The sequence below is a fragment of the Nyctereutes procyonoides genome, unplaced genomic scaffold (genome assembly GCF_905146905.1).
Source record: "Nyctereutes procyonoides isolate TBG_1078 unplaced genomic scaffold, NYPRO_anot_genome, whole genome shotgun sequence".
In the NCBI taxonomy this organism is placed as follows: domain Eukaryota; kingdom Metazoa; phylum Chordata; class Mammalia; order Carnivora; family Canidae; genus Nyctereutes; species Nyctereutes procyonoides.
In genome coordinates this window covers 19,013,238-19,026,828 of record NW_026575141.1, presented here as the reverse complement: position 1 = coordinate 19,026,828, position 13,591 = coordinate 19,013,238, and the positions used below count along the sequence as shown (strand labels likewise).

Below are 13,591 nucleotides of genomic sequence, written 5' to 3'. Positions count from 1 at the left end.
TTTCTTCCGTAGGGTACCCCCAGACCCTTTCTACTTGCGGTTGCCTTTTGGCCCTGGTATCTGACCTGCCGTCATAACATTTTGCACTACAAATCCAGACCATTTCAAAAGGCAGCGAAGAGAAATTACTTAGAGATGTTCTGACTGATAGATAGTTGCTTATTACTTTCAAGAATGGGGTGATTTGGGATCCCTGGGTGGCGCAGCGGTTTGGCGCCTGCCTTTGGCCCAGGGCGCGATCTGGAGACTCCGGATTGAACCCCACGTCGGGCTCCCGGTGCATGGAGCCTGCTTCTCCCTCTGCCTGTGTCTCTGCCTCTCTCTCTCTCTCTCTCTCTGTGTGACTATCATAAAATAAATAAAAATTAAAAAAAAAAAAAAGAATGGGGTGATTTCCTAACTGCACTGGAAGCCTGTCTCCCCCTGCAAAAAAAAAAAAAAAGGCAGAAGATCTTTTCTTCTTCTGTATGTCTCGTGTTGAGAGTTGTGGGACAAGCGTCCTGTTTTGGTGTCACTGTCCTGGCGAGGCAGCGCATTGCTGAGTGAAAGCCGTCTTTGCTCCAAAGAGAGGTACTTCATCAGCTCATTGTGTAACTGCCATGCCTTCCGTTATTCTGAATATCAAAATGAGATAATTTTGTTTAGTCTGGAGTAATAGTTTGAAGGCTTTTAGACTTCTTTTCTCTGTGAAAGGATTCATAAGTTATGTGGAAACAATTTGAGGAATGCTAAATTTTATTTTATGGTTAACAGAAACCAATCTCTTGAAGTCATGAGAGTCAGAAACTTAAGACATGGGACCTCCTCATTTAACTCTTGCTCAACTTGCCGTAGATCAGGATTAGAGAATAAAAGCTTTCATAGCATGTGTTGTGCTTGCACGATGTTTGTAAAGTAAATCCAGGCACAGACGAGCGTCGTTTGAGAAAAATACCTCCTTTAAGGCAAAGCCACCTCTGAATCCTGTGAGACTTAACAGTTTTTGGCTTGGAACTCTGGGTCTGTACAGAGACGCCAGTTTGACCACAATGGGTTGATGCGGGCTACATTTTTAGGACTGGCAGGCCTCGAGCCAGCACCCCTCCTTTCAGCTCCCCCACCCCCACCCCGCCCCCGCTGAATGCAGCGGCAAGTTTTGTGTGTGCAGCGTATAACTCAAAGTGGTGGGTGTATGCTCAGTAAATCCTAACTAGGCACCTCTGGAAAACTAACTGGCTGTTGTTAAAAGAGGGAGACGATGTCGCCGTGTGCCGGAAAGAGGACTCTATAATCACGTGCAGAGGTAGAAGCAACATTGCTCTCCTCCCTTTGATTTTTAAATACTGCTTATTAGACGATTATCTCTTCATTTCTAGAGGACTAGCTGTTGTAGAAATTTGGGGATTAAGAAAAAGCAGAGGGGTTTTTGTTTTTTTTGGGGGGTTTTTCTGAAAAGATTCCTTCTGTTCTCCAGCTGGCAGTGGTATCTCACAATATTTCCTTCCTGCCCTCTGCAACTTTGGAGAGTTTATGATGAGTGCTCATTGATACTGGCCATGCAAGGGTTAGATGATATTTACAGCAGGAAATGATTGGCTGTGGCTTAGAAGTTTAGACCAATTCACAGTTGCCTTGCCTGGAATATTCTTTCCTATGTGAACACCAGTAGGCCTGACAACATTGACAGACTCCAGCAATGGAGGTCATCCACCTGGTAGGCTGGTAGGCTCTGTGCTAACATGTATCCTCAACAGAGGAGTGTGAGAATGGGAATCTTTCTTGTCTCATGAGCATGCTGCATTTTGAGCTTCAGAAAATTTCATTGAAAATCAGGGATTAGGGATCCCTGGGTGGCGCAGCGGTTTGGCGCCTGCCTTTGGCCCAGGGCGCGATCCTGGAGATCCGGGATCGGGTCCCACGTCGGGCTCCCGGTGCATGGAGCCTGATTCTCCCTCTGCCTATGTCTCTGCCCCTCTCTCTCTCTCTCTCTGTGTGACTATCATAAATAAATAAAAGTTAAAAAAAAAAAAAAGAAAATCAGGGATTGTATTTATTTTTATCTTTTCAATTAAGAGTTAGTGATAGCAGTAGGTCTGCCACCTGCTTCCCCCCCCCCCCAGGTCCCTATTGTTTTCAAAGTATTTTCACTCATTATTTTGGTGTCAGAACCTTTCTAAGTACTATATATTTGTATCCATATAAAAAAGAAGTGCCTTTCTAATGGATGCATTTTTCAAAATGAGGTTACTCATGATTTCAACCTATGCAGAGATCAGTTGGAAATACCTCATAAAATTTGCAGAAAAATGTTTTACATTCTTAAAGATGCATATTTCTATGTAAAGCTATTTCAGTGAAGTGACTTTAAAGGAGATTCCAAATTATCTCATTTTGTTAGAATTATGTTACATTGACAAAAGCTAAAATTCAGTGGGTTGATAGCTGGGGTTGGTAATTATTTTCATTGTTCACCTATTTTAATTATTGTGGCTTTTGAAAAAATAAATTTTATTGGATGTGTATATTCATTCAATAGGTATTTATTAAGCACTATCACTGTCATTTGACAACTTTGCATGACATAAAATTACTGTTTTATTTATGTAGTCAGAAAAATGCAATACACTGAAATGTTCTGACATCAAAAACATGGTAAGGATAATAGGTCAAAAGAACAGTAAAATAACAACTGGCTGGGCCTGAAGAAAAAAGTGGATAGAAAAGAGGGGAAAACGGAGATCCCTGGGTGGCTCAGCAGTTTAGCGCCTGCCTTTAGCCCACGGAGTGATCCTGGCGTCAAGGAATTTAGTCCCACATCAGGCTCATGCATGGAGCCTGCTTCTCCCTCTGCCTGGGTCTCTGCCTCTTTCTCTCTCTTTCTGTCTCATGAATAAATAAATAAAATCTTTTTTTAAAAAAAAGAGGAGAAAGTAATGATTACTCATAATACAACCACCTAGTTGTAGCCACTATAATATTTTGAGTTATATCTGGGTGTTGGGATAGCCAAAATATTAGTATGTTTTTATAATCATACACATACCCACAAATAATTTTAATTAAAAACAACATTGCATTGCACATGATCTTTTAATATTGTTCTTAAAAGATTATCATGAAATATTTCAAACATTTATAAAGGTAAAGACAATCATATCATGAATACCTGTCTACCTGCCATATTCCTTTTAACCTGTTTTCCCTTTAGAATCCCATATGAACATTTTTCTTAACATCAAAAAATTATTTTACAATGACATTTCATTTTAAGGCTGTAGTTTTTTAAAGAGAAGTTTATTTATTTAAATAATCTGCCCCCACTATGGGGCTCTAACTCACGACCCTGAGATCAGAAGTCACATACTTTAGTGACTGAGCCAGCCAGGTGCCCCAGGGCTGCAACATTTTTAACTGGTTCTCTATTATTGGACATTTAGGGGATTTTTCAGAGTTTTTGCTCTTGAATACTGTTGCTTTTTAACATTCTGGTAGCTTGATCTCTCATTTACTTACTCATGATTTACCTACATGATTATTTTCTAGTCTGATATTTTTTTGTAAGTAGAATCACAGGGTCAGATGTTCAGTACAGGAGTTTGGGTGTATGTTACCAAGTTTCTCTTCAGGTTTATGCTAGATTAAATGGCAGATTTGGGAGGCCCTGTTTCTATCAACTCTTGCCAGGCTGGGTGTTGCCATTAGAAAACAAACTATGGTGACAGATGATAGTTAGATTTGTCATGGTGAACAATTCACAAAATACTTCAGTGTTAAAACCCTATTTTACACCTGAAACTAATACATTGTAGGTTAAGTACACTTCACTAAAATGAATGAACAGAAATCCCCCAAACCTACCAGTTTGTTTGATAAAGAATGATGTCTCATTAGTGTTTTTAAGTTAGTATCTCCTTGATCACTGGTAAGAATTAAACATTTGAAAATAGGTTTGTAACATTTGGGGGCAGGGGTCCATAATGGTTCTCATTATGTTCAGATTTTATTTTTCAACATTAACAACAGTAATAACTTTTTATTAATAAGAACAACAGAATCTAACCCTACCTTCCTCTTTGATGTTGTGAATTTGGAATTCAGTGGGGTGATTTAAAAAAATCATATGTGCTCATGGACTGTCCTTCTTTCTGTCTCCTGCCCCCCCCCCCCCGTCTGACTTCCATATGTGCAAAGAAGAAGGCCTCAGTGGACTCGTCCCGACCCATTCTCCTGCAGGTTGCAGAATCAGCCTACAGGTTTGGTCTGGGTTCTATTGCTGGAGGTTAGTCATGGATGAGTACAAATTTATCACTTTTATTATTCCTCTGGTTTTTTTTCCTCTGATTTTCCACCTTACAGTATCAAAGGACAGAGCCATCCTTGGCCTTTCCAAGCCAGTTTCCTGTCTGCACTTCTGAAATGGAACAAGAGCAAAGGGAACTCCCTCCATACCTGCATGTGATCAGGGACTTTTTCTTTTATCTTCAGATAGGCCTTTTTTTTTTTTTTTTTTAAGATGGGTGAATAATGAGATTAGGCTGTAGGGGATGTGTTTTTGCACATTTGAACTGTCTATGACATCATCATATCCGGAGACACTTCAGTGAAAAATCCATAGTTATTTATTAGGAAGGTTAGTGCAGTTTTAAAGTCTATATGTGCATAATTTGTTCCTTTCCTTCATCAGACTTCTCTTTGACGTTTGACCACTTTCCCTTTTCCTCTGATCTTACTTCCTTCTGAAATATTGGTATTATTTCATTTTAGCTGTTGGAGCCACTGCTGTATATCCTATTGATCTTGTAAAAACTCGAATGCAGAACCAACGATCAACTGGCTCTTTCGTGGGAGAACTTATGTATAAAAACAGCTTTGACTGTTTTAAGAAAGTGCTACGCTATGAAGGCTTCTTTGGACTGTATAGAGGTTAGTGCCATGTGCTAAATTCACGTAAGGTGAAATAGTAGCCAGAAGGTTTGGTTTTCCATCTGCATGCCTGAAATGGATTAGGGAGACTGCATTACAATGGAAATGTGGCAGATTCTCAATTATCCATGCTAATGGGAGTAGGCTGGAGGCATCCAGGGCATGGCAAATCGAAACAGCCCATAATCTGAAAGCCATTTATATTGCCTTTTATTATGTTTTATTTATTAAAATAATTATTTTTTTTTCTAAATATCTTCAGTGGGTTTTTTAAAAGGCTCTCATATGATTTATCTTCTTGAAGTAACTCCACTCACCAGCTCAAAGGGAAAGGCATCCTGGGATGGGACAGAGATTAATGATAGTCCTTGAATATATCCCCCAAAAGTCTATCAGGTGGAACCTCCTTTACTGCCTCTTCTTTAGATTGAAATTGCCCCTTCCTCTGACTCTCTACCCACTGGAGTTGATTCATACGCCACTCAAACAGGTAGTCTTATTCACCTGCTCTTCAGCCATCTAAGGTTCACGAAGCAAGGAGGACAGTAGCAAAATGTATGTCATCACTAATAGAAAAGATCCCACAGATCCTGGCTGGTTTTCCATTGGTATTGGCCTGTAGAGGCTTGACTTTACTTCCCAACCTCTGTGTTACCTTGTACAAAGAGAAAAGAAGTGAGTATATTTGCATCAGCTTAAATATAGTATTGTCGGCATCTGGGTGGGTTGGTAGTTAAGCATCAAACTCTTGGTTTTGGTGAGGGTCATGATCTCAGGGTTGTGAGATGGAGCCCCAGGCTCTGCATTGGGCATGGAGCCTGCTTAAGATTCTTTCTCCCTCTGCTCGCTGCCCCATCCTTACCCCTGGGCTTGCATTCTCTCTTTCAAAAATAAATAAAATAAAATACAGCTTTGCAAGGCCATTCAAGCTGAGCCACTTTGCCATTTGGCAACTGCACTGTTGGCGGGGTCTCCCCTTCCTGCCAGTGCTTGCTCTAGAAGAAAATAGTATTTAGTACTTTGTAGGGACAGACCTTGAAACTGGCAGCCACATAAATCTGTGCCTCTAGGCCTCTTCTGCCATCTGCTGACTTCATCCTTCATCTTAAGCATCCAAGTTTAAAAAAAACAAAGACCCCTCTTGAAATCTCTCACCTTCAAAACTAGGGGGTTTTAAACTCCAGAGTAGTTCCATTTTGCAGGTCCTATTGTGTAGGTAGATAACTCTCATCAAAGTCCTTTTGATCTTTTTCTCTACCCTCTTTCCCTCACCCCCTGCCTCTTCTTACAATTGGGGAGGTCTTTGACCCTAGGTGATTGATGATGACCCTTACAGGGTCACTGCCTTCATTTGAAATACTCTTTGCTCCTGGTGACAACAAACCTCACAAATGAAATGTCTCCCAAGTAGTACAAGGTTAATGTCACAGTGCTTGCTTTGCAGTGATTAAGGCAAAGGCTGCCACCTTACCTGTTCACATAGGTTGTTCTCTGCCTGGAGAGCTTTGAGTGTTAAGCCAAAAGGACGTCTGAGCCTTTCCATTGCTTCACAAACTAATTTCATGGCCTTCCCTCGGTATTGGATTAAGTGCCTGTAGGATTGTGAGAAATACTTTTTATCCTGCTGAATGTTTTTAATATGCATATGTTGACCTCGTTTGATTTAATGTTGAGTCCCTTCTCCTTCCTCTTTGACCAGTCTGACACATCTTGATTCTTTGTTGTATCCAGATTTCCTTCCCTAACTTGTTCTTTTAGCCCCATAGATGGAACAGCTTAAAGCATACCTGAGTGCAGAGCTGATATGGTCATCCCACAAACCTCTTGCTGTTTTAGAGATTATCATCTGTAAATGGGGGTGGGGGTGGGGGAGTGGGGGCTGGTTTTAACTCTTTAGGGTAGGAGAGTCGGCCCACCTATTAGAGATGGAAGCTTGCTTTGAAAACCAAAGAGGCAGTCCTCCTTCTTTTCCTGGTTCTAAATAGCTAAAGGAATAGCTATTTCTCTTACCTGTTTTGGCTGCCTGAACCCTAAGTGGTTCCCTGTCAGAGGATGCTAGGTAGAATGTGAGTATAAGAAGATTCATTCTGGGGGATCCCTGTGTGGCGCAGCGGTTTGGCACCTGCCTTTGGCCCAGGGCGCGATCCTGGAGACCCGGGATCGAATCCCACGTCGGGCTCCCGGTGCATGGAGCCTGCTTCTCCCTCTGCCTGTGTCTCTGCCTCTCTCTCTCTCTCTCTCTCTCTCTCTCTCTGTGTGTGTGTGTAACTATCATAAATAAATTTTAAAAAAAATTTAAAAAAAAAAGAAGATTCATTCTGGGAGTCACCTCTGTTCATTTCCTCTTTATTTCTTCTATTTTCTAGTAAGTGATTTTAAAGCAAAAGATTTACTGTAAAACCTTGTTTGGTTTCATTCTTTAATTTGGATCTTGAGAGCAAAGGAATGATTGGCAGTTTAAGTGAGAAAAAAAGATTTATAACCTTCCTTCATAAAAATGACCTGTTCCTATTATTGATTAGTTGGGGACCAGTTCTCTTTAGTGCCTTGCACATAATCAATAATTAATAATTGTATGTAACTACTAAGTTATAAATGCTTGTCATGAGAGTGAGAGAAAGATCAGATGAAAATGTGAATCCATCAGTAGTAGCACAAATTATAATAGAAACAACAAGAATCTGAGGTACTCCTGGGAATCATCACTCTTATAACCTATGTGTGCAAATTCAATAGAGAACACAGCCTACATGTGATTCTTTGACTATAAATTTCTCATTAGATGTAATTTTACTGTTTAAAAATTTTATTTTAAGGGAAACTTGAATTTCAATTTTGGGAATTTTAGAATTGCCTCTGATAACGCTTCACCTAGCAGGATGTGAGAAGGTGTCAGAGGACATCTCTAATTTATAAACATGTTTTGAAATATGGAGCATATTTTTTCTATTATGGAATTTTGCTTAACATGTAATTTTTCTGCATCAATACATATATAATTGCTAATATTTCCTGAATAGTATAATTTGGGAATGTTGCATAAGTAAGGTCTCTCCCCCTATTTTAAAATTATCTTTGTGCATATTTTGGAAAAAAGTTGGCAGTTAACCCTGAAAGAAGGTACTTGCAGATGTATCCTTATTATAAGGTTAATAAGCATCTTCCTCCCTCTCTTTTTTCCTTTTCTTCCCATAACAAGAATACAGATCTCTAAAGGGGCGCTGTTTTTGTATCAAGAAGTAATTCCTTGTGGAACAACTAAAATGAAGGTTCTTTCTAACGAACTCCTGAGCACTCCACCACAGGTGGCTTTTCTCTTTGATTTCCCTGGCAGCCGCCAGCCTCTGCACACAGTCTGTGAGGTTATCCAGTCCTATATGGGGAGTGCATTTGGGTCATCACCCTGGAGTCCAAAGGGGTTTGATAACACAGCTGCAGGCAGTGTCCACAACTGTCCTCAGTGTCCTGTGCCTCCAGCCAGGAATCGTTTTCAGATGGGTGGGGGTGGGGGGTTCTTAGATCCTACTCTCCATGTCTCTCTGCAGCTCTTTGTTCCCTTGTCTCTGAGCATCTCTTATTTTGGAGGGAAGGAAAGATCCCCTTGAAAATCCTCTGAGATTGACTCTGCAGACCTTCTCTATTATATACACTACTTTCTTTACATGAAAATGATTGCTTTTCCAGGGGTTTTTCATAATTTTGGAAAATCAGATCCCCAGGCTAAGTCTATCTGTATGAAGAGAAATAACCCTTAAGATAATCCAGATCTTCTGAAGTCACTTGTGATCGTCTTCCCTTATTTCTGCCCCCCTCCCCAGATTGATTTCATGCACTTGGGCGTTTAAAATCCTTAATGAAGTACCTGACAGCTCATTTAATTTGAAAGAACCACATGACCAAATGAGTCAGTTATTGGCCTGATAGTGACTTGGCATATTAAAGAGAAACAGTTACTTGGGTAATCGTCCCCTATTAAATGCTCTTACCAGTCCAGGAATAACTAATCTCTGCCTTTAAACTTCGCTGTACTCTCCTCTCTCAGATGCTTCAGGAAATGAGATGAGCAGCCTTAGAAATTCAAAAATTTGGGGGGAGGATCTTTGGGAAGAAAGATTCAAGAGAAATCTGAACCATGAGAAGTACTTCTTAAAGGGAGGCTTTTCTTTTTGTTTCTTTGGTGGGAGAAGCCATAAGGGACATCTGCCAGAAAGAGAAATTAGGGGATGCCTGGGTGGTTCTGTCAGTTAAGTGTCTGCCTTCGGCTCAGGTCATGATCCCCAGAGTCCTGGGTTGGAGCCCTGTATTGGGCCCTCTGCTCAGTGGGGAGTCTGCGTCTCCCTCTCTCTCTGCTGCTCCCCCTGCTTGTGCTTCGCGCGCTCTCGCTCTCTCTCAAATAAATAAAATCTTTTTAAAAAATTAGATCATTTTATAATTAAAATTAATTTGGAGCACAATTTTTGAGTTAATTTGCAAAAAAAAAAAATTTTTTTAATTGGATCATTGATCTGGGCTTATAGAGTCTTAGATGTTATCTGGGCTTACAGTCTTTCAAGTTATCTGTGTGGTACAAAAGCAGTCGTTTTCCATCCTGGAATGTTCTCAAGGTGACATCTAGAGGATATTGTGGTGATATCTCAGGAAGTTATTGATATGTTTGCATTCTGGAAGGAAGTTTTGTCAGACAGCTAGTTTAAGTTAGACCTCTTCTTATGGTTAATGGCTCTATAGAAGGGGGGACCCAAATTACATGGGTCGACAGTGAAATTCCTCTTTGCGTAATTCTTGTGGATAAAAATAAATTTAAAAAAATTCTAGCACCAAAATAAAATGATTGAAGTTTCTACAACTGTTTTGCATAACTTAACGCATGTGTCTTGGAACCAGCTACCGTGAATCCTTGAACTGTGCCAAGTCATGAGTGTCTATCCACGTCCAGCAGAGCTTCTGATGAGCACAAAGTAGATTGGTTTGAATCTTATTTCTTTGGTTCGTTTTTGCATATATTAATTTAGGGTATAAAGGCTGTAAAAAGATCAGAAAGCAAATATTTGCTTCTAGGAAACCATGAGCTGGGTAATCACATCTGCGGAAATCTACAGTGAACCAACTGTACCGAGCACAGCGTGTCAACTCAGGAGGCAAAGGTCAGACCAAGGTGGGTGGGTGCATTGTCAGAAGCTTGAGAGGGCCAGATGAGAACACTGGTGGGAAACTTAAAAGGATGGGAAGCTGGGAAGGATGACAAAAATATTGAAGTAGACATAGTCCAGCAAAGAAAAGACTGAGTTAGCGCTGGGCCTCTAGAATGGTAGTTTATAACCAGCTGCTGCCATTGCTGAGGCTGAAGCAAGCAGAACAGATTAAATTTCAGCAGCAAGGAGTTAGTTGAAGTAGAAGAAAAGGTAAGCAGGAGTTGCCGAGGACCAGAGTGACAAACTGAAGGAGAGGATATGACCTTTCTTCCCAATAATCTTCACTTCTAGAAAGCCAGCCCCAAAAGAGAGGAGTCAAAGGAACTAAATCCTTTCTAGACTATCATCTGTAACATTCATTTACATTTTTGACACTCAGCCTCTAAAGCATCCTAAGCCATGGCTAAGATATTAGCTGGTTCTTGACATTTGGAGTGAAACATTTAACCCAGATAACCAATTATTTTTATCTGAAATCTGCACTGTGCCCTCAGCCCTACCATGTCCCCAGCTCCACTGCATAGTCCGTGTGGGGTGGCTCCCTAGGAGCCTGTGCAGATCGGAGGGCTCTGAAAGGGGATAGCTCAGTAGGGAGGGTGGAAATGCCTCATGCCTCAAGGCAATATGAGTCAAAGTGGACAGACAAGTGGTTGGAGGAGGAGGGAGGAAAGAAGGCTTGAACAAGTGAAGAGAGAAGGCCATGGAACTAGGAGCAGGAATAAAAGCTGTGAGACAGGGCGCCCAGAGTGCTGATAGCTCCAGAATGAAGGATAATCTGATGTTGAAAGCAAGGCGGGCTCTCTGGGAAGATGAGGGCAAGTGTAGGGGCCTCTGTGGGGGAGGTCAGGAGGCTAAGAATTTAACATCGGAGGGGTTTCCTCTGGGTTGAAATTAGATAACACAAAAAAGTGCTTCATGTGCCTTTCGCTAGAGGAATAGGGATCATTTATGTACTCATTTCCCCTACCAGACTGTACCCCAAATGTCTCCTACTCCATTTGACATACTTGGCATTCCCTTCCTCAGGACCACGCTGGCCACTCTTGAGCATGTTTTTGTCTGCCCTGAGACAGAGATGCTGCTTTAGTTACAGAGTTTCTTCCTTGTCGTGGCTGACCCTTTGACATCTGTGCTCCTGCCTGTCTTGTCCAGGGTGCTGTTTGGGGATAGCCACTATATGTGGCTGTCAGCCTGGCTCCCAACTGACTGCTCTGCCTAAGCCCAGTGCCCCACATGTGCCTGGACTCTGATTTGATTACCAGCTGCTAACCAACAAGTTGGTCCTGCCACCTTCCAGTGCCCAATGTTAGAAGAGCCTGATACTCGGAACCTGGAGAGAGAGGTGAGGAGGCATGATGTGGATGCCCACCATACCTCCACCTCCTTTTGGTTGTGTGAGAGGGCTGGTCAGTGCCAGGTCCTAGCCCGATGCCAGGCGGAGCCCAGAGAAAAGTTTTGGAACAGTCTGGGCCAGAAGAAAAGCCTTAACAGAGTAAAGAAGAAAGTTGGAGCAGTAAGTCTAGTAGAGGGACCAGGGAAATGCTGAGCACAAGGGGGCTGAATAAATTCAACTCACTGCAGAATCACCAAACACTTACGGACTTGGGACAAGCTCTCCAGATTCCAGTTTCCATGAAGGAAGAGGATGGCGATGATGGTGATATTGATGAAGACAAAAACAAACAACAACAAAAGTCAACTTCTGTCGGACTTTCTGTGTACGTGGAGGGCTTTATGTATATGAACTCATTTCACCTTCAGAACTACCCCATGAAGATGATACTGTTTATTTCCATTTTATATACATAGAAACTAAGGTCCAAAGAGATGGGGTTAGGTTGCCCCAGTTACACAGCTAAGGGATAACAGAATCAGCATGCAGACCTATCATCCTGGATCCAGACTCCACACTCTTAATCACCTGGCTCTTCTGCCATGGAGTAGAAATTACATTGTGTAAAGAGTTGCTTATCATCAGAGGTTGAGCAGTGTTTAACTTCTTTGTTTACAGAAACATTTTATTTTAACTTAAAAATGTAAAGATGTGTTGTTAATGTCTGTGCTACTTCCTTATCTTTGCACAGAGTAATAAGCAGGGCCACTAGGTACTCTCCGACCAGGTGTGCTCTCACGTCTTGGGGATGGCTCTTCGAAGGATAGGCATAATGCTCTGGGGACAGCATTATACTCCATGCTGAACTCTGGACTTTGAACATTATTCAGGCAGAATTGCCTCTTGTAAGCAGGAAAGAGAATCAAGGACATGCCTTGAACAGATAGAAACATCACATTTTTGAATGCATAATGGAGGTTGTGAATAGTGTCTAGCTCTTTGTACACATTTACTCATATAATTGCCATAATAAACCACTGAGTCATCATTAGCATCCTTGATTTACCAGTGAGGAACCTAGAGTTCAAAGACTAACATTCCAAGATCACTCAGCATGAAAACGGTACCGACCTAGGATTCCAGCCCAGGTCTGTCAACCTCCAAAGCCCAGGCTCCAGCTCATTCATGTTGCTGCCAAGACATTGGAAATAAATTGCTTCAATTAGGCGAGCATTATTAATGAGTTTCTTTCAGAGTACCTTCCAACTCTGAGATTTAGAATTATATTTCTAAAAGGTTTTTAAGTAAATAATAGCATAGTAGCCTTCTGATCCAGCACACTGCTCCCAGGGATCTCTTTTTGGGGTGCCTCCAACTCAGGTTGGAGGTTCCCAAGGTGGGCTTACATCCCACACCTCTAGCTCAGTTCTCGTTGAGACTGGGATCAGAGGGGATAGTGTGATTTATATCTCAAACCTATGAAATTTGAAGACCAAATACTATATTAATATTGTACCCTGTAAATCTTTTCTCGCATTAGCAGCCTTCTGGTAAAGTTTGCCAAGGAAGCATTGCCATATGTGCTGATGGAGCTGAACTAAAATGAGAAGATTAGAAAACTAACCACACTAATAAATTTCATTTGAGGCAGTTGGAAAATGACTGCTGTTTTGACAAGTCAGAAACAACACACACATCCATTCTCTGTTAAAATGAGTTTCCAGAATCCAACAGAAACATCTCCTATTAGAAGCCTAAATTTTCTGCTGAGTTACCCAGATGTCAGACATATATGTACTTTAAACTTCAGTGTGATCTTGTTGAAGTACCATAACAGGATTGGCTGTTCTAGGCATTACTGAGCCACGTCCATTCCTCCCCTCCTCCCCACTGCCACCTACTATCCAGGGAACCAGGAGGGTAAGTGAAATCCCCACTTCTGTGACTTTTCATTGTCCACAGATCATGATCCTTTCCAAAGGGCATTTACCCCAGGCTGAGGGTGTCAAGGCCCAGGTCTATAGTGGTGCTTAGGTTCTAGTCCACGGGCAACTTTGTTTCCCCATTTAGCCAGGGCAGTCACCACAAGAACAGTCCTCATCCACTGCCTCCCCACGGGCCAACATCTGGCCCAAGTCTTGGGAATGGATCTGTACTTTGGTTT

General features: G+C 41.6%; 1 protein-coding gene across 3 annotated transcripts in view; it reads left to right on the top strand.

The window, feature by feature from the left end:
- SLC25A13 (solute carrier family 25 member 13) overlaps window positions 1-13,591 on the top strand; it is a 185,258-nt gene that overhangs the window by 111,845 nt on the left and 59,822 nt on the right. For 2 of the 3 annotated variants that reach the window (XM_055307441.1, XM_055307443.1), the window contains 2 exons: window positions 4,171-4,258; window positions 4,744-4,902. In XM_055307441.1, the coding sequence (XP_055163416.1) occupies window positions 4,171-4,258; window positions 4,744-4,902 (247 nt within the window). The remainder of the gene's footprint in view (window positions 1-4,170; window positions 4,259-4,743; window positions 4,903-13,591) is intronic. The other variant, XM_055307442.1, reaches the window with a different exon arrangement.